Source organism: Cervus elaphus, unplaced genomic scaffold (assembly GCF_910594005.1).
Source record: "Cervus elaphus unplaced genomic scaffold, mCerEla1.1, whole genome shotgun sequence".
In the NCBI taxonomy this organism is placed as follows: domain Eukaryota; kingdom Metazoa; phylum Chordata; class Mammalia; order Artiodactyla; family Cervidae; genus Cervus; species Cervus elaphus.
In genome coordinates this window covers 2,102,422-2,129,672 of record NW_025316787.1, presented here as the reverse complement: position 1 = coordinate 2,129,672, position 27,251 = coordinate 2,102,422, and the positions used below count along the sequence as shown (strand labels likewise).

Genomic DNA, 27,251 nt, shown 5'->3' with positions numbered 1-27,251 from the left:
CGACTGAGCAACTCTCACTTCACTTCATCTTCTGGCGAGGAAGCTGAAGAACAGAGACAGAACCATCAGCCTTAGGCCACGCAGCCTGCAGGTGTATAGGGCAGGGATCCAAACTAGGCAGTCAGAAATATTTGTGTGTTAACATGAAATTACACCAGATGTCCCCAATGTTGGTTTTCAAGTGGTGGAATTGTGGCTTTTTTCTCACATTCTCTAAAATGAGCATGTCTTACTTCCACAGTTAAGAAAATTCCTGACAGTTTTTCAGATACCAGCAAACGCTAGGAGCTGGATCTCTGGGCCTGCAGCGTGACTGGTGCCAGCCCTCGCCACAGAGGAGGCAGGCAGGGTGTGTGAAGGGGTGTGCCCTCCTAGGAGATTGGGTTGAGGACCTGAGGCAGACCTCCTGGTCCCTGCTCTTCCCTATCAGCACCAGTGCAGGCTGCAGGCACAGTGACGCTCAGAGCATAATCTTCACTGCAAACTGTACTTGGAGGCTGTGCTCCACTGTGGAAGCTGAAGAGGGGCCACGGCCCAGGCCCAGCATGCACCCCAGCTCTGTCTCCTCTTGCACACTGCTCCCTGTGGGGCCCTGAGGAAGGCAGCTCACCCTCCCCTCAGCTCAGGGTCATCCTGGGGTTGCTGGTCTGTTTGGTGCTCAGGTGAGAGTCTGCCTTTCCGCTGCGATCCGGACAGCCTGGAGGTGAGCACGCGTTGGGCCCTGGACCATGAGCAGCGGGAGAAGTATGAGCTGGTGGCCGCGTGCACGGTTCGCATGGGCATGCGCGAGGAGGAGGTGATGGTGCCCTTCCCTGTGACCGTGTATGACGAGGACGACTCTGCGCCCACCTTCTTCGGGGGCGTCGACAGTGCCAGCGCGGTGGTGGAGTTCAAGCGGAAGGAGGTGCCTATGCGTTTGTCTGGTGCTTGTCTAGTGTCTGTCATCTCTTTGTTGGGCATCTGGGTCTCTCCATTCGTCATTTGTTCCTCGGTCTATTCAGCTGTCCATCTAGCCATCCAGACATGTGGCTGACCATCACTGTGGTTATTTGTCTTTCATTTGTCCATCAGTCTGTCTGTTGGGGTTTTGTTGGTTTCCAGGACAGCTGAGGAGGAGAGAGGACCAGCCTCGCTGGCCCCGAGCTGACCTCTGCCCTGGGAAGCGGGTGAGGGGAGGGGTTGGGGTGCCGGTGGGGTTGAGGGTAAGGGTGCCCAGCCTCTGACTCAAACATCAGGGCTCGCATCAGAGGGGCACAACTGTGGTACTGCAGAGGCGGGGCACACTGCCCCAAGGAGACGGAGAGGACATCTGCCAGGAGGGTGTTCCCTTCTTCGGGCTGTCAGCCCCTCAAGGGAGGGCCAGTGAGTTCAGGGAGGGTACCCCGGAGTGGAGGAAGACAGGACAGTGGATCCGGCAGGGGTGTCCCTGCGCCGCCCCTCCCATCGGGGCCCCGCCTTCCTCTTGCCCGTGCAGGCGGAGAGTGACTGCCACCTGCTGGGCCCTGGGCTGTCCTGCAGCCGGCAGGCTGGCGGGAGCAAGGGGAGGGTCGGGGTCGGATATGCTGTGGTTGGCTGCTTCTCCGCACACCCAGGGAGCAGGTTTGGTGGATGGATGGGCAAGAGGAAAGCACATGGAGTAGGGAAATGTCCCATGAGCCTGGCAGGGCAGCTCCATGGTAACACTGTGGAGCCTGGCCAGGAGTGAGAGCAGAGATGACATGTGGCTTTACTCAGAACCCCCCTCATGACCCCATCTAGCCTGGGGTACAGAAGAAGCTGTAGGAGAGCATTCTGGTGGACACTGTGCTTAGGTCCCAGCTCTGTCATCTGTCACTGCATGACGTTGAACTAACTTCTCCACTGTGCGGGGCCCAGCTTCCTGGAAGGAGAGTGGGGGTGCCCACTCTGCCCTGTGGGGACCTGAATGAGGTCTTCCACAGAGCACCAGGGCATCTGTTCTAACCCATAATCATGGGAAGTCTGGAGATGCCATTGCACCTGTTGCAGAGGTGAGGTGCAGTGGCCCAGGAAGGGTGACAAGCAGGCTGGCTGGGGGTCCCTTGCAGCTTGAACCCTGGTCAGTCTGTCCCTGGAGCCAGCTCTGACCGCACACACCTGATCCACCTGTGGGGCACGTGCCCTCCTATGGGCTCTGGCTTTCGGGGCCCTGACTGGCCCCCGTATTCTCTGCAGGGCACAGTGGTAGCCACGTTACGTGTCTTCGATGCAGACGTGGTGCCAGCCTCCGGGGAGCTCCTGAGACGGTACACGAACACGCTGCTCTCTGGGGATGCCAAGGCCCTCCGGACCTTCCGAGTGGAGCACATGCCCAATGAGACCTTGGCCCAGGCCAACGGCAGCTTTGTGCGGGCAACCGTGCATGACTACAGTAAGAGGGGACCAGTGTGGCCTGACAGGGCCCCCTGGGGAACTGGCGACCTGCTTTCCTTGGGCAGGGCAGCACCCTGCACAAGTAGACACCTGTCCTGGCCCTCTCAGCCCCAGGTGGCCACCCCTTCCAACCCTCTTCCCAGCCTTTGTCTCTGCTGGGCTCACCTTGGCCACCTTGGTGGGTGTTTACAGGCTGTCCTTTCTCTCTGAACTGCCCCAAGGCCAAGGCTGACCCTGGCAGGACCCCCACCACACTACCCTGTGCTGACCACGCCAGGGCTCACTGCAACCTCCTAGGTGCCCAAGTGTCCAGGGATCCTTGACCCTCCCCAGCAACTCTCCACTAACAGGAGTTGATGTCCAGTAGCAGCTCTGTGCCCCCAGATTGGAGGGTTCTGGGATGACTGTCCTGTCTGACTTCTGAAATGTGCCCACCCTCAGGGCTAAGCACCACGTGCCCCCAGGGCTCACCTGCAGGATGGGGTGTCCTCGCCAGTTGCCAAACCTCCCCACCTCCCTCGCCTGCTCTCCTGCCTGTGTTTTGTAGGATCACCTTTCAAATATGCCACTTGTGCTTGGATCCTTGTTTGGAGGCCTGCTTCTGGGGAACCCAGGATCACTGGTGCCTTTACCCCTTTCTGCCTGACCCAGTCCTATTTCCTGTCTTCTTCCTCACCAAGCTCTGATGACCTCTGTTCTGTGCAAGGGAAAATGTCATCCTTGCCCCTGCACACTCCCTCTGTATGCCACGTGCACCCAGAGATCCTCGCCTCCTCTGTTCTCCACTAAATGGGGATCTTAGCCTTGGCACATGGTGACAGCTCAGGAGTGCGGAAGCCCCTGGGTGCTTGAGGCCTGTGGAACCTGAGGGTCCATAGGAGGCTGGTACTGTTGCGAGAAGTTCTCAGGGGCCAGGACGGTCTTTCTGGGACCTTGCTGGTGGTGGTGGTGGGTCTTTACCTGTGTGTGCTTGCCCCGACATGCATCTTTCTCATACACATGCACACACACACACACCTCACTGAGGTTACCTCCCAGCTGAGGAGGGTCTTCTGGGCTCAGCTCAGCACAGTGACTCACATTTAAAATAGTTCAACCTTAGTGCCTCCAGCCAGGTCTGTTGTCCGTGTACCGTGCGGGTAGAAGTACCTGTTGTCACACGTACGCCCGTGTGTCCAGGGAATGCTTTGCAGGGGAGATGTGCAGCAGCGTGGGGCAGTGGTCTCCACCCTGGGCAGGGCCCCTACCTATCATCATGTGCCTCCACCCACAGGGCTGGTTCTCAACCGGAGCCTCCCCATCTCGGAGAGCTGGGCTGTGCAGCTGGCCGTGCTGGTCAACGACTCAGACTTCCAGGGCCCGGGGGAGGGTGTCGTCCTCCTCCACTTCAATGTGTCCGTGCTGCCCGTCAGCCTGCGCCTGCCCAGTGCCTACTCCTCGGTGAGCCGGCAGGCCCACCGCTTTGCCCAGGTGAGCTCCTGGCCTCTTGCCAGCCTGGGGAGGGGAATGGAGGAGCAGGGACCCCCAGGGTGGGGTCACATGGGGGACACCACCTCCCTGAGCACACAGAGTGGCCCTGGGGAGCAACAGGCACAAAGCCAAGGAGGCTAAGGCCGTGGGAGAAAGGAGTGGGGCTGGTGGGCTTTGTGGGCCCCTCTTTGCCCTCTCCCTTCTCAGCATTTTTACATTTTTTACTAATGAAAGAGCAGTGCCAGGTAAATCTATGCTGACTTGGAAAGACATTCCCGGTGAAGGAAGTGGGAAAAGTAGTTGGCAGAAGTATTGGTCTTAGGTGGCTCCGTATGTTCAAAACCAAGTCTTCATTGCTAGAAATTTCCAAGTGTGCAAACACAGGCATTAGTGGAGACCTCTGCAAGGAAAGACAGGAAGTGCTTCTATTTCCTACTTTCCTGCAAGTCTGTTTGCTAGAGCTTATTTTGCATTTGTCATCAGAAAATAGTGATTAGAAGTAGGAAAAAAAAGGGAAGTAGTAAGAATTTGTCAAAAGGATATAAGGGATAGATAAGAGCGATCTCTTTTCCTCATATCAGCCAGTGTTTTACGTTTTGGTGCAATTCTTTCTAGAATGTTTCTCTGAAGCACTTTTTAAAGTTTACTTGCAATTATGGCAAGCATGACTTAATATACTGCATTCTCCTAATGGCATAGCTGTGGCCATGTGCCCTTTAGAATATCCCATTTAGGGTCATCTCCTAACTAGGACAGTGGCTTTGCCAGTTTCTGTGGTTGGTTCCCATGCCACCTCCGCTCCTGACAGCCACTTAGTACCCAGCACAAGAAGAGCCCCACCCTTGGACACAGCCAGGCTCCCCACTTGCCACCCCCGCCAGGCCTTTCCTGGAGGCAGAGGGCAAGGCTGGTGAGAGGTGACGAAGCAGAGGGGCCTGACGGGTGTCCAGGGGGGCTGAGGCGGGCATAGGCATTGCCAGGGGTGTGTCAGCAGAGCCAGGCAGTGGGGAGGGTGATGAGGGCTGAGTGGGAGTGGGGCCTGGGAGGGCGGGCCCCGCCAGCCTCTGCAACATCTCCCACCCCTGACCACTAAGTCTTTCACTGTGCCTGGACTCAGGAGGGTGCAGAGACCCGAGTCTCAGCCCAGCCTTACACACACTGCTGTCTCTCACCAGCCCCCCCTTAGCATTCATGATTATAAATTGAAGGTGGTGATCTCAGGCAATTTTGAGGATCACAGGAGAAAGTGGAAGTGAACCTGCTCTGTACAAGGAAGTGCTCGGAGCCTAGGAGGTAGTTTTGTTGTGGTGTGAGGAGTGGGCTTGGTGGAGCCTGGCTCTGCCCTGGGCCTGAGCAAGGCTGAGCAAGGGCCTGGCCTGTGGCTGCAGGCAGGGGGCCCTGTGCCACCACTGCCGCCAGGCCCGCAGCCCTCGACCTTGACTGGTCAGAGCTTCTGATCTCAGGCCCCAGCAGCCCTAACTCCACCTTGGGTGGTGAGGGAGGGAAAAGGAGAGTCCAGGCCCCAGTGACCACTGCGGCCGTGAGGCATCCCTGGAGAAGTATCCCTTCTCTCCCAGGGGTTCCGGCCCAAGTCTTGGAGGAGGCTCCAGGACCTGGGTGGGACAGCAACCCTGCTGTGTGAATTATGGCCCGGGTGCTGAGCTCTGGCTGACCAGGCAGGCGACCCAGGCAGGACACTGAGGATGGACCCTAGTGGTGCCCAGAGGGGAGGGAGGTGTGTGGGAGGCACCCAGGCTGCCTCTGTGCCCGAATGAGGGAGCAAGTGAGCGGTGAGCCGGGCAAGCCAGCAAGTGCCTCCCGGGCGGGCCAGTCCCTAAACCAAAGCCTGTGTTCTTTTCACCTCCGGCTCCCAGGAGCAGGGATGAAGGGTGGTGTCACGGTCTGCGCAGGGCCAGGCCAGGCCAGGCAGGCAGATGGGTCTGCAGATTCCAGGGGCATGGAGCATGGGGAGATTGGGGGCCACCATCTCTGGGCTGAGTGGGAAACTGTCCTGGGACTCAGCTGGCATGGAGCCCCTCCAGCCACTGTCCCAGGTGGTCCACTCACCTGGCTAAGGGTTCCGTGATCCCATGCCTAGATCGGGAAAGTCTGCGTGGAAAACTGCCAGGAGTTCAGCGGCATCCAAGTGCAGTACAGGCTGCAGCCCTCCAGCGCCAACTGCAGCGCCCTGGGGATGGTCACCTCGGCGGAGGACACCTCGGGGACCCTGTTCGTGAATGACACGGAGGCCTTGCAGCGGCCCGAGTGTTCCCAGCTCCAGTACACAGTGGTGGCCGCCGAGAAGCCAACCCGCCAGCAAGCGCAGGCCCTGCTGCTCGTTACCGTGGAAGGGAAGTGTGAGTGCCCGGCTGCGGGAAGGGTCAGGGTGGATGGGGCGTGGCAGAGCCTCGGGCTGTTCCTACAGAGGGGTGCTGTCCTATACCCCGTCACTGATCAGTGGGCTTTCTTGAGCCTCCTCTGTAAGACGAGAAGACAGCGCACAGCTGCACTGGAAGGGTGATGGGGGAGGCATGACACAGTTTAGTCCAGTGTGACAGCATTGTGGGTGGCCGCTGCTGCCCATCGCCTCTGTCAGCGGGTCCTACGTGTGCGCTTGTTTTAGGGCTGCCAGGTACGATATAGGACCCAGGTTGAGTGTGAATTTCAGGTAAACAACGAGCAATTTTTGTGGTGTAAGTACATCTCGTGCAGCCTTTGCAGTGAATTAGAAGACAAACTCCCCTATGTCCCTGTGATATTAGGGCCATATTTACACAAAGCAGGTATTCACTGTTCTCTGAAGTTCAAGTTTAACTGGGTGTCCTGCGTGTCCCTGGATGAGTCTGGCCACCTCCCATCCCCACTCCATACTCAGCCCCCTAGCTGCCCCTGCTGTGTGACTGTGATGCCACCCCTCCCCCAGCAGCCCCCTCACTACCCTGCGCCCCCAGTTTAGTGACTGCCTCCCCTCTGGGCTCAACTTGGGACAGCTCAGCCAGTGCTGCCTGCACCCATGGGTGCCTGTGGCAGGCTGGCCCCCCATGACTGCTTTCTGCCACCCCTAGACGTGCCTGAGGAGCCTGGCTGCCCCCTGTCCTGCGCGGTCAGCAAGAGGCAGCCCGAATGTGAGGAATGCGGTGGCCTGGGCTCTCTGACGGGCAGGTGCGAGTGGAGACAGGGAGATGGCAAAGGTAAGCCCTGGGCAGAGCCAGGCGGCGGGGAGCGTGATGAGGGCTGAGGGGGAGTAGGGTCTGTGCCTGTGGGCCCTGCCAGCCTCTGTGACACCCCCCACCCCTGCCCATCTAGTCCTCCCCTGCGCTTGGTCCCTGCCATGGCTCCTGATGCCAGGAGAGGGTGGTCACGAGCGCAGGGAACAGAGAACCTCCCAACTGTTTATCACCGATGGGATCACAGGTGCCTGAGACTGAGCTCGCTCTGGACTTGAGAAGGTCAGGGCCAAAGTTGAGATGTGTGTGTTTTCTTTTTACTTTATTCTAAAATTCTGAATTTCCGTATTGGTGCCCACACCAGATGGTAATTAACATGTATATATCCATTTCTCTACCCATATACACATAAATACACGTGCAGTTGTGAATGTGAAGTTGAAGGTGTTAGTCGTTCACTCGTGTCTGACTCTTTGTGGAAGAGTCTACTATGGACTGTAGCCCACCAGGCTCCTCTGTCCATGGAATTCTCTGACAAGAATACTGGAGTGGTAGCCATTTCCTTCTCCAGGGACTGTCCCAAGCCAGAGATCAAACTCAGGTCTCCAGCATTACAGGCAGACGCTTTACTGTCTGAGCCACTATATTCACCCAATGCCTTCTCTTTTTTTTTTAACGTTTTATGTTATATTGTAGCATAGTTGATGAACAATGTTGTGTCAGTTTCCAGTGTACAGCATAGTGATTCAGTTATACGTGTATATATTCTTTTTCAAATTCTTTTTTCATTGAGGTTTTTATAGCATATTGAGCAGAGTTCCATGTGCTATACAGTAGGTTCTTGTTGGTTGTTCTAAATATAGTGTGTATACATGTGTATCCCAAACTCCCTGACTATCCTTTCTCCCCACTCTTCCCCCCATTCACCCAACACTTTTAAACACATAGTTCACAGACACTTTTCGAAGATCTCTTGGTAATATTACTGTGCATCCAAGAAGTGGAGGAATTAAGGTAGACTACACTGTTGACACGTCATTTATGGTTGGCTTTACTTCATGAAAACACAAACCTTAAAATAATTCAAAATATCCAAAATGGTCTTCAGAGAGGCTCTACCCAGGAGGTCCCAGCCCAGGGGACGTGGACTCAAATAGGAGGGACCTGAGCAGCCTTGGGTTGGACAGTAACTGGCTGCCAGCTGGGCCCACCAATCTGAGGGTCCCACCCACAGTGCAGCCTGGAGAGGGTCCCAGCCTCATCTGGTCTCTTCTGGCCTCTCTGATGTGAGCCTGGCACAGCTCTGGGACTGCCTGGCTCCTCTGGCCCCCACCATCCTGGCTGCTCTGTACCTCAGGGATGCCCTGCTGGTGGGGCTCTGTGTGTGGTTCTTCTCTGCTCAGATCTCAGTTTGCTCTTCCTTGCAGGGGATGGGGTGGGGTACAGGGTTGACCTGGAAGGCCCTGGGGTGTGACCCTCCTGGCTCTGCAGTCTGAACAGGGCAGCTGCTCCCTTGTGGTCATAACTGCCCACTCTGTGTTGTAGGAATAACCAGGAACTTCTCCACCTGCTCCCCCAGCATCAGGACCTGCCCCGATGGCCACTGTGACGCCGTGGAGAGCAGAGACCCCAACATCTGCCCCCAGGACTGCCTCCGTAAGCAGCCCGATGAGCCTGCACCGTGACTCTGAGCAAGCAGGAGCCTGAATGGGTGGGGGAGTAACAAGCTAAAGGGGCTTGGACTCTCACCTGCACTTCAGCCAGACCAGCCAAGTTTCTGGGTTTTGAGTGCTGAGCCCTTTCCTAACATTTTCTTTGAATAAAGGCGCTCCAAAATTAGAGCTTGCTGGCTTGACCCACACCCTTCCAGTGTTGCTCTAGCCAACTCATGGGGCACGACTCCCTGTCCCCCGTTTTGCTGACTGCCAGCTGCCCCCTCTGCCCCTTTTCTGCTTCTGAAAAGTGACCAAGTGTGGACCTTGGCCTGGGCCCAGGGCAGCCTATGGGTTCCTCCTCTCACCCGATGCGGCCAGGGAGCTGGTTTGGGGGCTCATCATGCTGCAACTGGGGCTTCCCAGATGGCACTAGTGGTAAAGAAACCCACCTGCCAATGTAGGAGATGTGCAGGTTTGATCTCTGGATCGGGAAGATCCCCTGAAGAAGGGCCTGGCAACCCTCTCCAGTATTTTTGCCTGGAAAATCTCATGGACAGAGGAGCTTGGTGGGCTACAGTCCATAGTGTTGCAAAGAGTCGACCTGACTGAAGCGACTTAGCACACACGCATGCATGCTGAGGCTCTTGCCTGGGGTGACCTAGACTTCTGATCTCACTGTGCTCCCTGGGCGTGAGAGTGCTGACATCAGGTGGGGAGGGGCCTCTCATGATCCTGTCTGGTGGTCCTGGCTGGCCAGGTCCCCCTGGAGGCTGAGAGTGGGCTGCTGAGTGGGTGGTGTCTGTCCTCAGGGGGCGGCAGCATCATTGGTGGGCACGAACCTGGGGAGCGCCGAGGGATTAAAGCTGGCTTCGGTATCTGCAACTGCTTCCCTGAGGAGAAGAAGTGCTTCTGTGAGCCGGAGGATAGCCAAGGTGCATTGGGGGTGGGGGGGTGGGGGGCACAGCTGGCTGGGATCCCCACGCCTCCCTGAGCCTCCAGGGAGCGAGGGAGAAGATTGCCGGAAGGAAGAGAAACCTAGGAGATCTTCCTCCTTCCCTGGGGTCTTGGTTCCCCCATGTGTGCAGACAAGGAGCTGGCTCAAGGCTACTAAGACTGCCTTGTGGCCCGAAGTTCCTTTTTTTTTTTTTTTTTGGCAAGGCTTATGGGATCTTAGGTGCCCAACCAGGGATTGAATCTTGGCCACAGCCGTGAAAGCTCCTTGTGCTAACTGCTGGACCACCAAAGAATTCCCTGGCCTCAAGTTCTGTAATAAAGATTGGGCTGGAAAACTAGTTATTCCACCAAATAGCTCAGCATCTTCTCAGACTGTGCCTGTGTAGAGCCTTTCCTGGGCCTGTGGCATTGGCCAGCTGGGTCCCCCCTCCCAGCACCCTCCAGGTGCTTCTTCTAGAACAGGGGGGCCCCACTGAACACATGGGGAGCTTTTCTGGCATTTGGGTGGTCATTGCATGGCCCAAATCCTGGGCCACTTGTCTTTCCTCTCCACTATATATTGAACATGAAGAAAATACAGAAGATATTAGGAATGCAGGAGAAGAACTTCTCCCACCCCCAGGGCCCCTGGGCCTCTGGCTTCAGTGCAACATTCCAGGGTGGGGGAGGTGCAGGGGTGCACAACCTCTAGTGTGTGACCTCAGGCAGGATGTTTATAAATGCTCATTCCTTCCAGAAAAGGGCAATAATAGTCTCTTGTAGCAAAAACATACAGAACAGTACCTGCCATGGGTCAGGAGTGTTGGCAGGCAGCTCACAGTCGGTCACAGCAGCCACTTCCTGGCTGTCACAGGTGTGGCTCTGTTGGGTATTGGGGGTCCCCCTTGTGGGGTGTCTACTCTCACAGCCCCTACTCTCCCGCAGACACCCTGCGTGATGACCTCTGCTGCACAGTGATCACGGCAGCTGTGGTCTTCTCCATCGTATCTGTGCTGCTGTCTGTGCTGCTGTCCACCTTCTGCATCCACCGCTACCGCAAGAATGCCCACAAGCCGCCCATTGCCTCGGCTGAGATGACCTTCCATCGACCCGCCCAAGCTTTCCCGGTCAGCTACTCCTCATCTGGTGCCTGCCGGCCCTCTCTGGACTCCATGGAGAACCAGGTCTCAGTGGACACCTTCAAGATCCCGGTGAGGTTCTCCATGTGGCAGCAGGGCCAGGGAGGCAGCCCTTCCAGGTAGCCCTGTGGGTAGCCTCTGGTCTAGGGCAGCTGGGGAAGGAGGTGGGGACAGAAGGGGCAGGGCCCTTGGGGTTGTTGCATCCTTGCCTGCCAGGAGGACCTCGTGAGCTTCCAGCTGTCTTCTAACCTCCACCGAGATGTCTTTCAAGGAGGGCAGAAGGCAGGGGTGGGGCAGAGAGCGTGAATCAGTGTGGAAAAGGATGGGTGCGGATTTAAATGACTGAGATCTGGGCCATTAGGCTCCAAGGAGAGGGCAGGCCATGCTGTACCTGCCTAAGATATCTCCTACGGAGGCCCCAAGTGCTGGAGGATGCAGCCTTGGGGGAGGCCCTGAGGAAGAGTGTGTGGGTTTTATTCTCAGAAGGTAGGACCACCCTAGGGCTGGAGGCTGATGTTCTGCCTTCATTTCCACAGGTCGCTCTGTTGGGGAGTCTGTTGGGTAGGAGCCCCATGATGAAACACTGTCCCCATCCAGGCAAGAGAGACTGGCAGGTGGGGGGCCTGGCCGCAGCCAGGAGGGGATTCTGTCTGTGGCTTGGAGAGTGGGGTTGCTGAGAGGCCTCTCAGGCACCATCAGGGGAGCCTGGCCCCAGGACTCTGTGACTGGCCTGCCAAGAGGGGAGAATCAGCCCAAGCCTCCTCCTCCATGGCATGGTCTGGGCCTGCAGTTAGTGTGGGAGGCTCAGACACCACCTCCTGCCCGGCCAGGCTGCTCCTCCGCCTGTCTGCCCTCCAGTGTTTTTGCTGAGGAGACTGAAATACTATGGGGACTGGGGGCTGGAGACCTCCCACCTGCTGAGTGTTTGGAACCAGCAAAGTCAGGAAGGAGGCCCCTGTGGCCACCACATCTGGGAATGGCCCTCGTGGCCCAGGGACGAGCCATTTGATTCCCTTATATGCCCTGGCCGTTTGTGCTGAGACACACAATGAGAGAGGTTCTTCTGTGGGGGGGCCACAGGCCACTTTCAGCCTCTAGCCCAGAGTGCAGAGAAGCCAGAGCTGGGCCGCAGGCCCAGGACCACACTGACCAGCTCTGAGGTCTTAGACACATTATTCGACCCTTTGGCCTTAGTTCTGTCTTACATAAAGTGGGGAGGACACTTTGGGGTTTTAGCACTTTTAAAGAGAAACAAATGAGAGATATCCCCTCTTAGCCCAGTCTTTGTGTGCAGTCAGCTGTTATCCAGTGCAGTGTGGACACCAGGGTGGTGGTGACTGTGTTGTCACCTTTGAGCCTGACTATGGATTCTTGGTAGAGGAGGAAATGGCAACCCACTCCAGTATTCTTGACTGGAGAATCTCATGGACAGAGGAGCCTGGCTACAGTCCATGGGAGTCAGACATGACTGACTCTTTTGCAACTTAAAGAACAAACAACATGGGTTATTGGGGAAGCTGAGACACCAGGACACCTGGGGAGCTGGCTGGAAGGCGCCCCTGGCCGTGGTGCTTAGAGGAGCCTGCCTCTGCTCCCAGACATAAGAACACAGGGTTCTGGTCCCTGGGGGCGGGGGGGGCAGTGGGTCACCAGTGTGTGTCTGTGGGTTAGGCGAGCCTGCCAGGCACATCATAAGCAGCCCCTGGAGCCATGCCCACACCCAGCCACAGCAAGACTTGGGGACCTGGGCATCCAGTGCTGACGGGAAGGCAGGTTCCAGACAGGCTTCAGCATCCCCAGAGTTCAGGTCTTCGAGCCAGTCTTGGAGATCCCACCCCAGAGGGGTCTTCAGTGGGCATGGTGTGTTGGGAAGGCCGGTGTGTGCAAGTTCTGGCCAGTGGCTGGGCTGTGGGAGGAGCAGACTCTTCCACACATTGTCAGGGAAGGATGGGGGGTTACCTGAGGGGCACAGTGGTAACTTTCTAGAGGCTGCCACACCAGGAAGGTGTTCTTGACACCCCCTCCTGTAGCTGGGAGTGCAGGGCTGATAGGCAACTGGGGCCACAGCTGCCACTTGAGTTCTCTTGGAAGTCCTGGAGCCTGGGCCACTGTCAGTGCCTGGTGTCCAAAACAGAGGTGGTGCCATGAGGCTTGGGCCTGAGTCCCAGGGAAGAGGCTGTGGTCCCCCTGTGAGCACCTGTGGGTGCTGAGTAAACCCTGACTCCCTCACTGGAGATACCAGGCCCTGGGCCTGAGGTGGCCCAGGGCATCTACAGTAGATGGAGGCCAGTGAGGGTATGAGCATACGGAGTCCAGCCAGTCTGTGGCAACACCTGCCTTCCTGTGGGGGGACGCATCTTGTCATGGCACCTCAGGGCCTGACTGTGGGGTCTTGCCCTTGGACATGGTGACTGTCACCTGTCACTTCAGGTGACAGTCGGCTGTCTGCACACGGAGCTTGTCCGCCGGCTCTTGCCTTCTTCCTTTCTTCTTACCTTCGCCATCTCTCTTCCCTCTCTTTTTCCTTCAAACCCAATGTAGGAGGATCCCAAGTGGGAATTCCCACGGAAGAACTTGGTGCTTGGACAAACTCTGGGAGAAGGTGAATTTGGAAAAGTGGTCAAGGCCACAGCCTTTCAGCTGAAAGGCAAAGCAGGGTACACGACTGTGGCTGTGAAGATGCTGAAAGGTACGTGCCCAGGCAGTACACAGGGGGCTCTGCCACTCACACCTGCGGGGGCCCCAGTGGGTGGATGAAGCCCTTATGACAGCCAGGACTCTGGCAATCAGCCTGCTGCCTCCTGAAGAACCAATACGCCTCCCCTGCTCTTCTTGAGTGGCTGCAGTATAGGGACCTCCACCATGGATGATGTGGGCTGGTGTGGTCCCTGGAGAAGCAGGGTAAGACATTCCTCCCTTGAAAGCTTTCAGAGCCATGTTGCTTGTGTATCAATGTTGGGTAAAGATCCGAGTTTAAATTAAAAGCCCTTAAGTTCAAAACCGACAACTCTCCCCACCTCAGTCTGCCCCATTAATTTCTTTCGCCAAGCGTCCACTGAGGTCCTGGTGAAGAGACCACCTGTAAGGACTGGCCCCTGTCCCCCAGGTCCCTGCCTTTCCCAGTCCCCATCCCCCCCCAGCCCTTAGTGGGCCAGCACTGCCCCAGTCTTACCACATGCTGGGTATCCTCACTGCTGCTTCTCAGCAGGGACTGGGTAGACAGTCCTCTGCCATGGCTGAGTTCTGCCTCAGCTTGACCAACTGAGGGCCCAGTGGCCATGTGATGGGCACATTTTAGGCTGATGCACTCTGATGTTCAGCAGTCGGGGAGCCATGCAGTGCCGGGTACTTTTGTGTACTTACCCAGGCCCTCAGACTGGGGTTGCCCCTTGTCTATGAGACCCCAGGCCCTAAGAGGGCACAGTGAGACTGGCCCTGGGTCACTCATGTGTGGTCCAAAGGGTTCCAGTGCCCCATCTTGCAGCTGTCTTCTCATTTCCAGACAAGTCTACAGCCAGAGGCAGTGGCACAACTGGGCAGTGGGATGTGGGGCCATGACCCAGGAGGACAGTTGGCCAGGAGACCTCCACACCCAAGCTCCTGAGCACAACTATCTCTGCCCTTGGAAAACACACACTCAGCATGGCAAGACGACTTCTGTGAAGTCTCATGGCCTTCACCTTTCTCCAGGGCCTCACCCCCCTTTGCCAAGTGCTTGGTTGGCAGGTGTTTGGGGACACCAGGGAGTCCCTTTACCTCCCCAGAAGGGTTAACGGAGGGTTAACGCCACTGTCTTTGAGAGATGGTGATTGCAGGGAAATAATGCCATTTGCATGCATAGCCCAGCCCAGAAGGCTTTCCATGGAAAGACTCTGCTCACATGGAAGTGCGCTCCTCTGGTTCTTACTCCCTGTAGGCAATTGAGGCCGCTGTTGACCCTCCCATGGGCTGAGAGTAGCTCCAAGCAGTGAGGTCCTGGCAGGCCTCAGTCTGAACCTGAGTAGGATGTCTGGGAAGGAGACAAGTCTGTGTAGACTCCTCGTTTGCGCCCGTGACCCAGCACGGTGGTAGCAGGGACTTTGTGACCTGTTTTGTTTCTGTGCATTTCAGAGAATGCCTCCCCAAGCGAGCTGTGGGACCTGCTATCAGAGTTCAACCTCCTGAAGCAGGTCAACCACCCAAAAGTCATCAAGCTGTACGGGGCCTGCAGCCAGGATGGTAAGACCAGCCGGGGACTAGCAGCTGCTGGGCACAAGCCAGGGGCTCTGGGCTGCTCCATTCTGCATTCTCCCTCATCCCCATCCTTTTCTTCTCTGGCACCTGTCCTCTCTCTTCCTGGAAGCATGGTTTCTCTGGCCCTTGCCTGAAACTTGTGTGTCAGTGGACCATGAGGGCTGCCACAGGAGTGTTCCCTGGGGTCTCTGGTGACATCCTGGTTGTCAGCACCCTGCCCCAGGCCGAGCCCTTAAGACAGGGAAGTCCAGAGATGAGCAGTGTCTCCTGGGCACCTACTAGATATGCCATAACCTCCAGGTGATCTCAACCCCACCCCAGCCTGGGGTGGCAAAGGCAATGGCAGATCGTTTTTCACATAAGAGCATTTTGCTCTATTGGTCTTCCAAAACTGCTTTGCCACCCTGGGGGCCTCCCACTTTGGGTGTGTGTGTGTGTGTGTGTGTGTGTGTGTGTGTGTGTGCATGTGCGCGTGGGTGCATGTGTATTTGGGGTGTGAGGGAGATGGGAGGCCGACAGGGAGAGAGCAGCAGGGGCACCAGTAGCACTCAGGGCCGGGCCTCGGGGAGGACTGTGGCCTGAGAGCAGGCAGGGCAGGGAGAGGGTGGCCAGGGGCAGTCCAGAACCTCTGCCTCCATCAGCTGTCCCCAGGCCATACTGTGGCAAGACCAGGGGTACAGAAAGTTCCTGACATCCGAGCAGCAGTGGTTATCTCCCAGGGCAGCTTCAAATGCAGTGACTGCTTGCCCTGGACACCCAGGAAAGAGGTTGTGGTCAACTGTCCAGGCAGCTGGCTTTGGAATCCAAAGCCCCTGCAAGATGCAGGAGCTTCCCAAGTGGCACTAGTGATAAAGAACCTGCCTGCCAATGCAGGAGATGTAAAAGACTTGGGTTCAATCCCTGAGTCAGGAAGATCCCTTGGAGGGGGACATGACAACCTACTCCACTCTTCTTGCCTGGAAAATCCCATGGACAGAGGAGCTTGGCAGGCTACAGTCTATAGGGTCACAAAGAGTCAGACATGACTGAAGTAACATAGCGCTGCAAGGTGGAGAGCAGAGTGATGTGAGAGTGAGCTGAGGCTTGAGTCCTCAGGATGCTGGAAGCGATTGCCCCGTGCTGGCCCAACTTCTGCCTGCCCAGGGTCACCTAAGCAGCCAGCCCACGTACCTACTGCTCTGCCCCTAGGGCCACTGCTCCTCATCTTGGAGTATGCCAAGTACGGCTCCCTGCGGGGCTTCCTCCGAGAGAGCCGCAAGGCGGGACCTGGCTACGTGGGCAGCGGGGGCAGCCGCAACTCCAGTTACCTGGACAACCTGGAGGAGCAGGCCCTGACCATGGGCGACCTTGTCTCCTTTGCCTGGCAGATCTCACAAGGGATGCAGTACCTGGCTGAGATGAAGGTGCGTGCCGCCCCAGCCCCGCGCCCCCTCCGCCAGCGATTGGCCCGGGGTTCAGGGGTCCCTGCTGTTGTCTTTTCCACAGCTTGTCCATCGGGACTTGGCAGCCAGAAACGTCCTGGTAGCCGAGGGCCACAGGATGAAAATCTCAGATTTTGGTCTGTCCCGAGATGTTTATGAAGAGGATTCCTACGTGAAGAGGAGCGAGGTACCAGGCTCTGGGGTGTGATGGCCTGAGGGCAGAGGGCATGGTCAGGGAGCCCACAGGGTGGGGACAGATTTTGATCTGAGGAAGATAAAGCGGGTTTTTAGAGTGCAAACTTCCAGTCCTCATCCCCGAACTCTTTCCTAGTCCTGGGTCCCCAGAGACCCAGAGCAGGACTCAGTCTTGAGCCTGTTCCTTCTCTTCCTCACAGCCACACGTGCTGTTTTGGAGCTCCCTGCTGGGAGTGGGGTTCCTGCAGCTTCTCTCACTTTTCATCACTATCACTTCTAAAGGTCACCCACCACTGCAGAAATAACAATCTTCTTGTCTGCAGTTGCTCCTCTCACTGCTGCAGAGTGAAGGTCACTGTTTTACTTTCTGTGTAACTTTAGTCCTTTGCTTGGGGAAAAGAAATGAATTAAACTCAAGCTTGCTAGTCATTCTTTACAGAAAGGATTGAACCACTTTACAGCAGGGTATGCTCCTGGTCCAAGGGCCTAGGAACGGCTGACTAAGTGAGTTTGGAAGGCAATCAGGAGGATCCTGGAGACAAAGTCCAGAGTTGCAGTGTAGAGATTTGGGAAGCTTTTTCCAAGTCACTAAAACAGGTGGTTCGGGGACCTTCTTGGGAAACCTGGTTCCCTGGTATGGTCCCCTTCCCTGTGACATTGTTCTTGACTTTCTTGGTGCTGCTATCCTCCCAACCCCTTTCTAGTAGCCTCCCTGTGACAGACTAGACAGGGAAGATCACAGGCCCCCTCAAGACACACAGCTAAGCTGGCATTCAGAACAGATGCTGCTCAAAAAGAAAAACACAGAAAGCCACGACATACACTTCAGCTTTGCTCTGAGGGGCGAGTGAAGCCCAGGTGCTCCTGGGGCTGTGAGGATGACATTTGATTTCTTGTGGGGTTTCTGTTGTGACAGCACATCTTAGAAGTGCTGAAGGGGAAGTGGAGAGGGGTGCTCCCTACCCCGTGGAGGGGGCTGGATGGAACTTCCTGTTGATGCACTGGTCCTCGGGAAGGCCCTGTGTCACCCAGCAAGGAAGCACAAGGTGCCCAAGCCCCGCCCCTGAGAGCACAGCCTGCAGGTTGCATTGTTAGAAACACACACCCTCGAAGCAGTCACACTTCATGTAGGGTATGAATCCTAAATAGTACTTTAAAAAAAAAAGAAGTACAATAAATGCATTAAAATCCAAAGCAAATGCCTTTTTTTAAATTGATTGTGCCTTGATGCTGACCTGTTTGTTGTTGTTTAATCGATCAGTCATGTCTGACTCTTTGCGACCCATGGACTGTAGCCCAGCAGGATCCTCTGTCTATGGAATTCCCCAGGCAAGAATACTGGAGTGGGTTGCCATTTCCTCCTCCAGGGTATCTTCCTGACCCATGGATCAAACCCGCATCTCCTGCACTGCAGGTGGATTCTTTACCACTGAGCCACCAGGAAAGCCCGCTGATCTATTTGTACCAAAAAGCTATTAAGTTGCATTAGAAAGGATTTGTTAGGTTGAACTCCAGCCTCTCCATGGTGGAGGACAGTCTTTCAGAGGATGCTAAAAGGGCCCTGGGATAAAATAAGAGGGAAAAATCAGACTCAAGACACTCACATTGATTTCTTCGCTCAGAGCTTCTTAGAAAGGCCTTTAGTGTGTTCGTTTGTGTCAGAAATTCCCAAGATGGAAACACTGGATGTTGGCTTCCCAGACCCCTTCACCCTCAGAAATCAGGGGAGATCTTGATGGAAGTGCTTCCAGCCTACCCACTGGGCAGCACCCAGGGTGCGGTGCCCCTGATCTCCTGAGAAGTGACCACAGTGGGGCCTGGCTTGCACTTAGCATCAATTCCTTGCGATGTGGTGCATGACCAGCACACCTTGTATAGCTGTGGGCAGGCCGACTGACTCCCTCACGGGTCTCAGCCAAGCCTAGGAAGGCGGGGGTAGGACTCCAGCACCTGTGAGGCTGGGCTGCTGGCCTCTACCCAGGAACACACTGGAGTCATTACTCAGTGTTCCCTAAGAGCTGAAAGAGCCTGAGATGTGTCCCCCCCACACACCAGTTCCTAGGATCTCAGAGCAACGTTAATGCCTTTCTTTCACTCCTTCCTTAGGGTCGGATCCCAGTCAAGTGGATGGCCATTGAGTCCCTCTTTGATCATATCTACACCACCCAGAGTGATGTGTGAGTCTGGGTGTTGCCTTCCTGGGGTGGAGGTTACATGTATACACCTGTCTGGGCAGCTCCGCTGGGGAACAGAGTTGCCCTGAGTCCCTGTCAGCTCATTCCAGCCGTCCAGAGTGACCTCCCCAAACTGGGGGGCTGCGGATGGGGGAGCTTTGTGTACTCACACAGCAAATGGCAAAGGCCCAGGCAGTAGTTCTGAGTGCCACGGTGGAATGCATGAGGATGTGAGCCATAGCTGCAGCCCCCCTTGCCTCCCCCACCTCCCCTGCCCTCTCTTTGGACATCTCAGTGACACACAGTCCCAGCTGAACAGTTCCCTCTCTGTGAGCCTGAGTGTGAGCGGGCTTCAAGCAGGTCCCTGGAGACTGGTCCCCACCCAGAGACAGGTTTAGGGTGGAGTGACCTTGAATGGGTTTCCGGTACCCAAACTGCTCCAAGACCAAAACTCAGTCTTCCAAGTCCAACTGCATTCTCAATTGTTTTCAAAACCACAACAGACTTGTTTCCAAATGTTCTGCTGTAAACAGCCTTGCATGTTTTAAATAAGGTAGGCTGTGAAAAGGCAATTCTTAAACAGTTTTAACAGCTGTGTTCTGATTACCAAATTGACTGTAAAACAACTGGAAATGCAGGGGAAAGCATAATGAAGAGACTAAAAGTCAGTGGGGCCCCACCATCCCTAAATAACTACGGCCAGCACTCACAGGCCTTACCTAGAGTTGTCCATGGCATGCAGGCATTCTTTATTACTGTAAACGGGCTTGTGTGATAATGCTGTTTTGTGATGATTTTGTCCCCACTTGACAGTAAATTTTCCCTCACAGTTGATATTTTCCCATTGCAGTGTTTTTTCCTTTTAACATCTTATGAAAATTTCCAGGCACACAGAAAAGGTGAAGGGGTTTTGCAGAGTGCCCTGGTGCCCTGTGGCCTCAGTTTGACCTGCTTTTCACTGTGCTCATTTGCATTCCCTGTGCCGTCTCTGATGCTACAGAGCTTCACCTCAGGGGTCAGCCACCTGCCCTTTTTGGATATGGGGGCTGAGCTTGGGCAGCAGCTTGCCAGGGGGTTGGGGCAGGGCAGGCAGACACCTGGTCCCGCCTCCATTCCACTTCCATCTGTCTGGTCAGCCTAGGCTGAAACTGTGGGCACTTGGACCACTCTCTCTACAGGGAACTCGGGTCCTGTTGCTGCTCAGGGGGAGGATATCTGGGGCGCTGAGGATGCCACAGACTCAGTGCAGTCGCTCATTGGCCCTCTGGTTCTGCAGGTGGTCCTTTGGTGTCCTGCTGTGGGAGATTGTGACCCTGGGCGGCAACCCCTACCCTGGGATTCCTCCAGAGCGGCTCTTCAACCTTCTGAAGACAGGCTATCGGATGGAGAGGCCAGACAACTGCAGCGAGGAGATGTGAGCATGCTTTCTCTGGTCCAGCCTCCCCAGCCACTGACACTCCAGGTTTTGGAGGGGTGGGGTCATGCACACTCATCCTTTCCCACTGCTGGGCAGGCCTGGGTGCCAGCCCCAGGCGAGCTGGGCAGCTGGAAGCAACGGGCTAAGACAAAGGCACAGATGACAGAGAACCACCCTTGGGCATGATGGCAGATGCTGGGGACCCAGATTCCACTGGGGGCTGGGTGGGCCTCCTGGGGGGACTTAGAAGCTGAGGGGGAGCAGGACCCCAGGAGAGGTGGTGGAAGGATGAGGGAGCAGCTTCAGTCTAAGGCTAGAGACCTGTCCCAGGATGCTTGGGGAGGGGCAGGTAATTCAGAATGGCCCCAGGGGTACATACAGGGGAGCGCCCAAGTGGAGACACCAAGGCAGACAAAGAGCAGGCAGATGGCACCTGGACTTCAGCTCGAGGGCACCAGAATCTTCTCATCAAATGGTGGTTCCATCAGATGATCCTTGGAGAACAGGTTGAGAACACATGAGAAGGGGGTCGTCCATAGTTAGACACACACTGGTCCATTCATTCTACAAAGTCTGTCATGCACCTGCCATGTGCCTGGCTCAGGGCTGTGGGAGTGCAAGGGTGAGTAGGTGCTGCCTCCCTGGGCACCCTAGACTGGCAGGCACAGGCCCAGCACTCACCCACAAGGTGGCCCCTGCAGCCCTGCCAGAGCCCCAGGGGAGGGAGGGAGGGAGGTGCAAGACAGAGTGTGCTTGGCAGGTTTTTGTGTTCATACACAGTTCATCCTTCATAAGAGTTTTAAGGACTGGCATTTCTGCGTTAGCTGCCATAACAAGCATGGCTGGACCACAGCGCCAGACACTGTGAGCCCCTGCTGACCCATCATACCCTGGCCCAACTCAGAGAAGGATGTCAGTGACACAGGAACAGCTTTGGGATTTTGGACCAGAGCCTCTGGGGCCCAGGTGCACTGTACTGGGTGTGGTGGTTGTGACTGGGCAATCCTTGCTGGATTGTCACCACCCACCTGTTTGTCTCACCAGGTACAGTCTAATGCTGCAGTGCTGGAAGCGGGAACCAGACAAGAGGCCAGTGTTTGCCGACATCAGCAAAGACCTAGATATCTAAGATGATGGTTAAGAGCAGAGTGAGTACCCGGAGCCAATCCCTGGTGCCACTTCCCTCACCCCAGTTCATGGAATTCCCAATACAAAGGCAGAGTGCGGCTGTGCAGAGTGAGATGGTCATGTCGTCTCCTGGTAGGGGGCAGGGCAGATTGGGGGCAGGGGGCGGGGCGGGCACGAACCTTTATCCTTAATCCAGGCCTCTTGGACTTCTTGAAATTAGGGAGAAACCAGGATTTTTACCTTGACACTTAGGAAGAGCCCTCCACAGACAGGGGTGGGAAGAAGATATGCCAAAGCCAAACAAAATTATTTTCAATAATGGAACTTGAGGAAGTAAAGTTGGAATGAATGTGTCCTAAATTCAGATTCTATGAAGGGTCTGGCTAGGGGTGGGAAGTGAAGGGAGCAGTGGAAACTGTGACAAATAGTAACCTACCAGCTGGCTCTGAAGGACCTGTTACCATAGACAATGTAACCTGTAGGAATAAGAGTGCCAGCATGCCAGGGCTTTTTAAGGGATGTTTATGTTTCCCAGTTTTTATAGCAATTTCCAAAAGCTCAGTGTGGGCCAAACAACATATCTGTGTGCCTCCAGTTTACAACTCTAGGTGATAGAGGAAATCAACACAGTTTTCACTAATATTGATTGGGCAATGGGCTGCCTCCTGTATTCTGCCTTAGATGCTGGGGATGCAAGTAAAGAAAATAGACACAGACCTTGCTTGCCGTCTGGTGGTTTCATCCTTAAATTGACACAGTTACTGAAAGTTGTCATTTCTCCAAACATGGAAGGCAAGATGCATGGACTGGGCCCCTTGGAATAAAACCCAACCTTGGTGTATCGTTTGGGCACATCCTATGATTTGCCCTAAACAGAGGTAATAGCTGATGCCTACAAACAGCTTTCCTAGAACAGTGCTGAGAACCAGCAAGAAACACACTGGAAGCATTCTTGACACCTTTAACCAGGGCAGTGGAAGTAGCCGGTCCTCACAAATCATCCTGCTTGGGAGCTGAAGCCTCTAGCAGCATCTTATGCAAAACCCACACCGATGACTCAGATTTCTTGGTCCTGACTTGATATTGGAGATGGCAGGAGTGCCTGGAGGGAAGCCAGAAAGTGTGGAGCAGATGGGGAATGTGTCTTGGCCTTCCCACATGAGTCACGGGACTGCAATCCCAGAGCCTCAGGTTTTATAAACAGGCCTGTTCTCCAGTGCTGGGCCTGGTGCCCCTAGCGCTGCAGAGAGAGGACCAGAACAATGAGGGAACACATTTCTGCCTCCAAGAGGTGATTTTCTGTGATGAGGACCAGAGGCTGGGGGAACTCATGCTGACAGACCTGGCCAGGGGCTCAGATCTGGCGAGAGGTTGATAGGTGCGGGGTGGGACTCGGCTGGGGCTTCTGCTATCAGGCAGGGCGGGGGTGGGGAGGGGTGGGCATGTCCAGCAATGGCCTGCTCCAGGAGTGACCAGGTCTCTCTCCCTTCCAGGACTACTTGGACCTGGCCGTGTCCACCCCATCCGACTCACTGTTGTATGATGATGGCCTGTCAGAGGAGGAGACAACCCTGGGGGACTGTAATAATGTTCCCCTCCCTCGCACCCTCCCATCCACATGGATTGAAAACAAACTCTATGGTAGAATTTCACATGCATTTACTAGATTCTAGCCACGTTGTTCCTGCTCTCTGCACTGTCCTTACTCTCTGTAATGCTTTTTAAGAGTGTTTCTGGTTTGAATGAAACCAAAGTCTGCTCTGAACCTTTTTGTTTGTAAATGTCTGACTTTGCATCCATTTACATTTAGGCATTTTTTTTAAAACTATGTTTTTTTTAAAGGATGTGAAAATATGTGTGATGATCACATTGCCCAGCAGCTTAAGATGATAGAGGAGAGGGCGGGGCAGAACTCTCAGGGGATATTTTTTTTTTTGGCTCCTCGCATTTTTCACACCTTTTCATGCTCCTCGCATTTTTCACACCTTTTCATGCTCCTCGCATTTTTCACACATTTTCATGCTCCTCGTCTTTTTTTTTTTTTTTTTTTTTTTTTTTGCTCCTCGTATTTTTCTCCCCTTTTCCTGCTCCTGGGATTTTTCACACTTTTCTTGCTCCTCGTATTTTCACACTTTTGATGCTCCTGTTATTTTTCACACTTTTCTGCTCCTCGTATTTTTCTGTTTTTTTTTTTTTTTTTGCTCTTCGTATTTTTCTCCCCTTTTCCTGCTCCTGGGATTTTTCACACTTTTCTTGCTCCTCGTATTTCCACACTTTTGATCCTCCTCTTATTTTCCCCCCTTGTCTGCTCCTCGTATTTTTCTTTTTTTTTGCTCCTCGTATTCTTCTCCCCTTTTTCTTCTCCTCGTGTTTTTCCCACTTTTCTTGCTCCTCGTATTTCCACACTTTTGATCCTCCTCTTATTTTCCCCCCTTGTCTGCTCCTCGTATTTTTCTTTTTCTTTTTTTTTTTTTTGCTCCTCGTATTCTTCTCCCTTTTTTCTTCGCCTCGGGTTTTTCAAACCTTTCTTGTTCCTCGTATTTCCACACTTTTGATCCTCCTCTTATTTTTCCCCCTTTTCTGCTCCTCGTATTTTTCTTTTTTTTTTTTTCGCTCCTCGTATTGTTCTCCCCTTTTTCTTCTCCTCGTGTTTTTCCCACTTTTCCTGCTCCTCGTATTTCCACACTTTTGATCCACCTCTTATTTTCCCCCCTTTTCTGCTCCTCGTATTTTTCTTTTTTTTTTGCTCCTCGTATTGTTCTCCCCTTTTTCTTCTCCTCGTGTTTTTCCCACTTTTCCTGCTCCTCGTATTTCCACACTTTTGATCCACCTCTTATTTTCCCCCCTTTTCTGCTCCTCGTATTTTTCTTTTTTTTTTTGCTCCTCGTATTGTTCTCCCCTTTTTCTTCTCCTCGTGTTTTTCCCACTTTTCTTGCTCCTCGTATTTCCACACTTTTGATCCTCCTCTTATTTTTCCCCCTTGTCTGCTCCTCGAATTTTTCTTTTCTTTTTTTTTTTTTGCTCCTCGTATTGTTCTCCCCTTTTTCTTCTCCTCGTGTTTTTCCCACTTTTCTTGCTCCTCATATTTCCACACTTTTGATCCTCCTCTTATTTTCCCCCCTTTTCTGCTCCTCGTATTTTCTTTTTTTTTTTTTTTTTGCTCCTCGTATTGTTCTCCGCTTTTGCGTCTCCTCGTGTTTTTCCCACTTTTCTTGCTCCTCGTATTTCCACACTTTTGATCCTCCTCTTATTTTTTCCCCTTGTCTGCTCCTTGAATTTTTCTTTTCTTTTTTTTTTTGCTCCTCGTATTGTTCTCCCCTTTTTCTTCTCCTCGTGTTTTTCCCACTTTTCTTGCTCCTCGTATCTCCACACTTTTGATCCTCCTCTTATTTTCCCCCATTGTCTGCTCCTCGTATTTTTCTTTTTTTTTTTTGCTCCTCGTATTGTTCTCCCCTTTTTCTTCTCCTCATGTTTTTCCCACTTTTCTTGCTCCTCGTATTTCCACACTTTTGATCCTCCTCTTATTTTCCCCCCTTGTCTGCTCCTCGTATTGTTCTTTTTTTTTTCCGGCTACTCGTATTGTTCTCCCCTTTTTCTTCGCCTCGTTTTTTCCCACGTTTCTTGCTCCTCGTATTTCCACACTTTTGATCCTCCTCTTATTTTCCCCCCTTGTCTGCTCCTCGTATTGGTCTTTTTTTTTTTTTTGCTCCTCGTATTGTTCTCCCCTTTTTCTTCTCCTCGTGTTTTTCCCACTTTTCTTGCTCCTCGTATTTCCACACTTTTGATCCTCCTCTTATTTTCCCCCCTCGTCTGCTCCTCGAATTTTTCTTTTCTTTTTTTTTTTTGCTCCTCGTATTGTTCTCCCCTTTTTCTTCTCCTCGTGTTTTTCCCACTTTTCTTGCTCCTCGTATTTCCACACTTTTGATCCTCCTCTTATTTTTCCCCCTTGTCTGCTCCTCGAATTTTTCTTTTTCTTTTTTTTTTCTTGCTCCTCGTATTCTTCTCCCCTGTTTCTTCGCCTCGGGTTTTTCACACTTCTCTTGATCCTCGTAGTGGCATAATGTTGATCCTCCTCTGATTTTCGCCCCTTGTGTTCTCCTCGTTTTTGTCTTTTGCTTTTTTTTTCTTGCTCCTCTTATTCTTCTCCCCTGTTTCTTCGCCTCGGGTTTTTCACACTGCTCTTGCTCCTCGTAGTGCCACACTTTTGATCCTCCTCTGATTTTCCCCCCCTGTCTGCTCCTCGTTTTTGTATTTTGCTTTTTTTTTCTTGCTCCTCCTATTCTTCTCCCCTGTTTCTTCACCTCGGGTTTTTCACACTGCTCTTGCTCCTCGTAGTGGCATACTTTTCATCCTCCTCTGATTTTCCCCCCTTGTCTGCTCCTCGTTTTTGTCTTTTGCTTTTTTTTCTTGCTCCGCATATTCTTCTCCCCTGTTTCTTCGCCTCGGGTTTTTCACACTGCTCTTGCTCCTCGCAGTGCCATACTTTTGATCCTCCTCTGATTTTTACTCCTTGTCTGCTCCTCGTTTTTGTATTTTGCTTTTTTTTTCTTGCTCCTCGTATTCTTCTCCCATGTTTCTTCGCGTCAGGTTTTTCACACTGCTCTTGTTCCTTGTAGTGCCACACTTTTGATCCTCCTCTGATTTTCGCCCCTTGTGTTCTCCTCGTTTTTGTATTTTGCTTTTTTTTTTTGCTCCTCGTATTCTTCTCCGCTGTTTCTTCGCCTCGGGTTTTTCACACTTCTCTTGCTCCTCGTAGTGGCATACTGCTGATCCTCCTCTGATTTTCGCCCCTTGTGTTCTCCTCGTTTTTGTATTTTGCTTTTTTTTTCTTGCTCCTCCTATTCTTCTCCCCTGTTTCTTCACATGAGCTTTTTCACACTTCTCTTACTCCACGTAGTGCCACACTTTTGATCCTCCTCTGATTTTCGCCCCTTGTGTTCTCCTCGTTTTTGTATTTTGCTTTTTTTTTCTTGCTCCTCGTATTCTTCTCCCCTGTTTCTTCGCCTCGGGTTTTTCACACGTCTCTTGCTCCTTGTAGTGCCACACTTTTGATCCTCCTCTGATTTTCGCCCCTTGTGTTCTCCTCATTTTTGTATTTTGCTTTTTTTTTCTTGCTCCTCGTATTCTTCTCCCCTGTTTCTTCGCCTCGGGTTTTTCACACGTCTCTTGCTCCTTGTAGTGCCACACTTTTGATCCTCCTCTGATTTTCGCCCCTTGTGTTTTCCTCATTTTTGTATTTTGCTTTTTTTTTCTTGCTCCCCGTATTCTTCTCCCCGGTTTCTTCAGCTCGGGTTTTTCACGCTTCTCTTACTCCTCGTAGTGCCACACTTTTGATCCTCCTCTGATTTTCGCCCCTTGTGTTCTCCTCGTTTTTGTATTTTGCTTTTTTTTTTCTTGCTCCTCGTATTCTTCTCCCCTGTTTCTTCGCCTCGGGTTTTTCACACTTCTCTTGCTCCTCGTAGTGGCATACTGTTGATCCTCCTCTGATTTTCGCCCCTTGTGTTCTCCTCGTTTTTGTATTTTGCTTTTTTTTTTCTTGCTCCCCGTATTCTTCTCGCCGGTTTCTTCGTCTCGGGTTTTTCACACTTCTCTTGCTCCTTGTAGTGCCACACTTTTGATCCTCCTCTGATTTTCGCCCCTTGTGTTCTCCTCGTTTTTGTATTTTGCTTTTTTTTCTTGCTCCTCGTATTCTTCTCCCCTGTTTCTTCGCCTCGGGTTTTTCACACTGCTCTTGCTCCTTGTAGTGCCACACTTTTGATCCTCCTCTGATTTTCGCCCCTTGTGTTCTCCTCGTTTTTGTATTTTGCTTTTTTTTTCTTGCCCCTCGTATTCTTCTCCCCTGTTTCTTCGCTTCAGCGTTTTCACACTTCTCTTGCTCCTCGTAGTGCCACACTTTTGATCCTCCTCTGATTTTCGCCCCTTGTGTTC

At 53.5% G+C, this 27,251-nt stretch overlaps 1 protein-coding gene across 1 annotated transcript in view; it reads left to right on the top strand.

The window, feature by feature from the left end:
* LOC122691410 (proto-oncogene tyrosine-protein kinase receptor Ret-like) overlaps positions 1 to 23,250 on the top strand; it is a 49,369-nt gene extending 26,119 nt beyond the window's left edge. The window contains 17 exon segments of the mRNA XM_043897974.1: positions 663 to 904; positions 2,194 to 2,389; positions 3,665 to 3,861; positions 5,960 to 6,218; positions 6,927 to 7,052; positions 8,574 to 8,684; positions 9,493 to 9,615; positions 10,562 to 10,827; positions 13,297 to 13,444; positions 14,866 to 14,973; positions 16,177 to 16,391; positions 16,474 to 16,596; positions 18,711 to 18,781; positions 20,055 to 20,192; positions 21,240 to 21,321; positions 21,323 to 21,343; positions 22,817 to 23,250. Of these exon segments, the coding sequence (XP_043753909.1) occupies positions 663 to 904; positions 2,194 to 2,389; positions 3,665 to 3,861; positions 5,960 to 6,218; positions 6,927 to 7,052; positions 8,574 to 8,684; positions 9,493 to 9,615; positions 10,562 to 10,827; positions 13,297 to 13,444; positions 14,866 to 14,973; positions 16,177 to 16,391; positions 16,474 to 16,596; positions 18,711 to 18,781; positions 20,055 to 20,192; positions 21,240 to 21,321; positions 21,323 to 21,343; positions 22,817 to 22,996 (2,606 nt within the window). The 3' untranslated portion in view covers positions 22,997 to 23,250.
* The last annotated feature ends 4,001 nt before the right edge of the window (positions 23,251 to 27,251 follow it).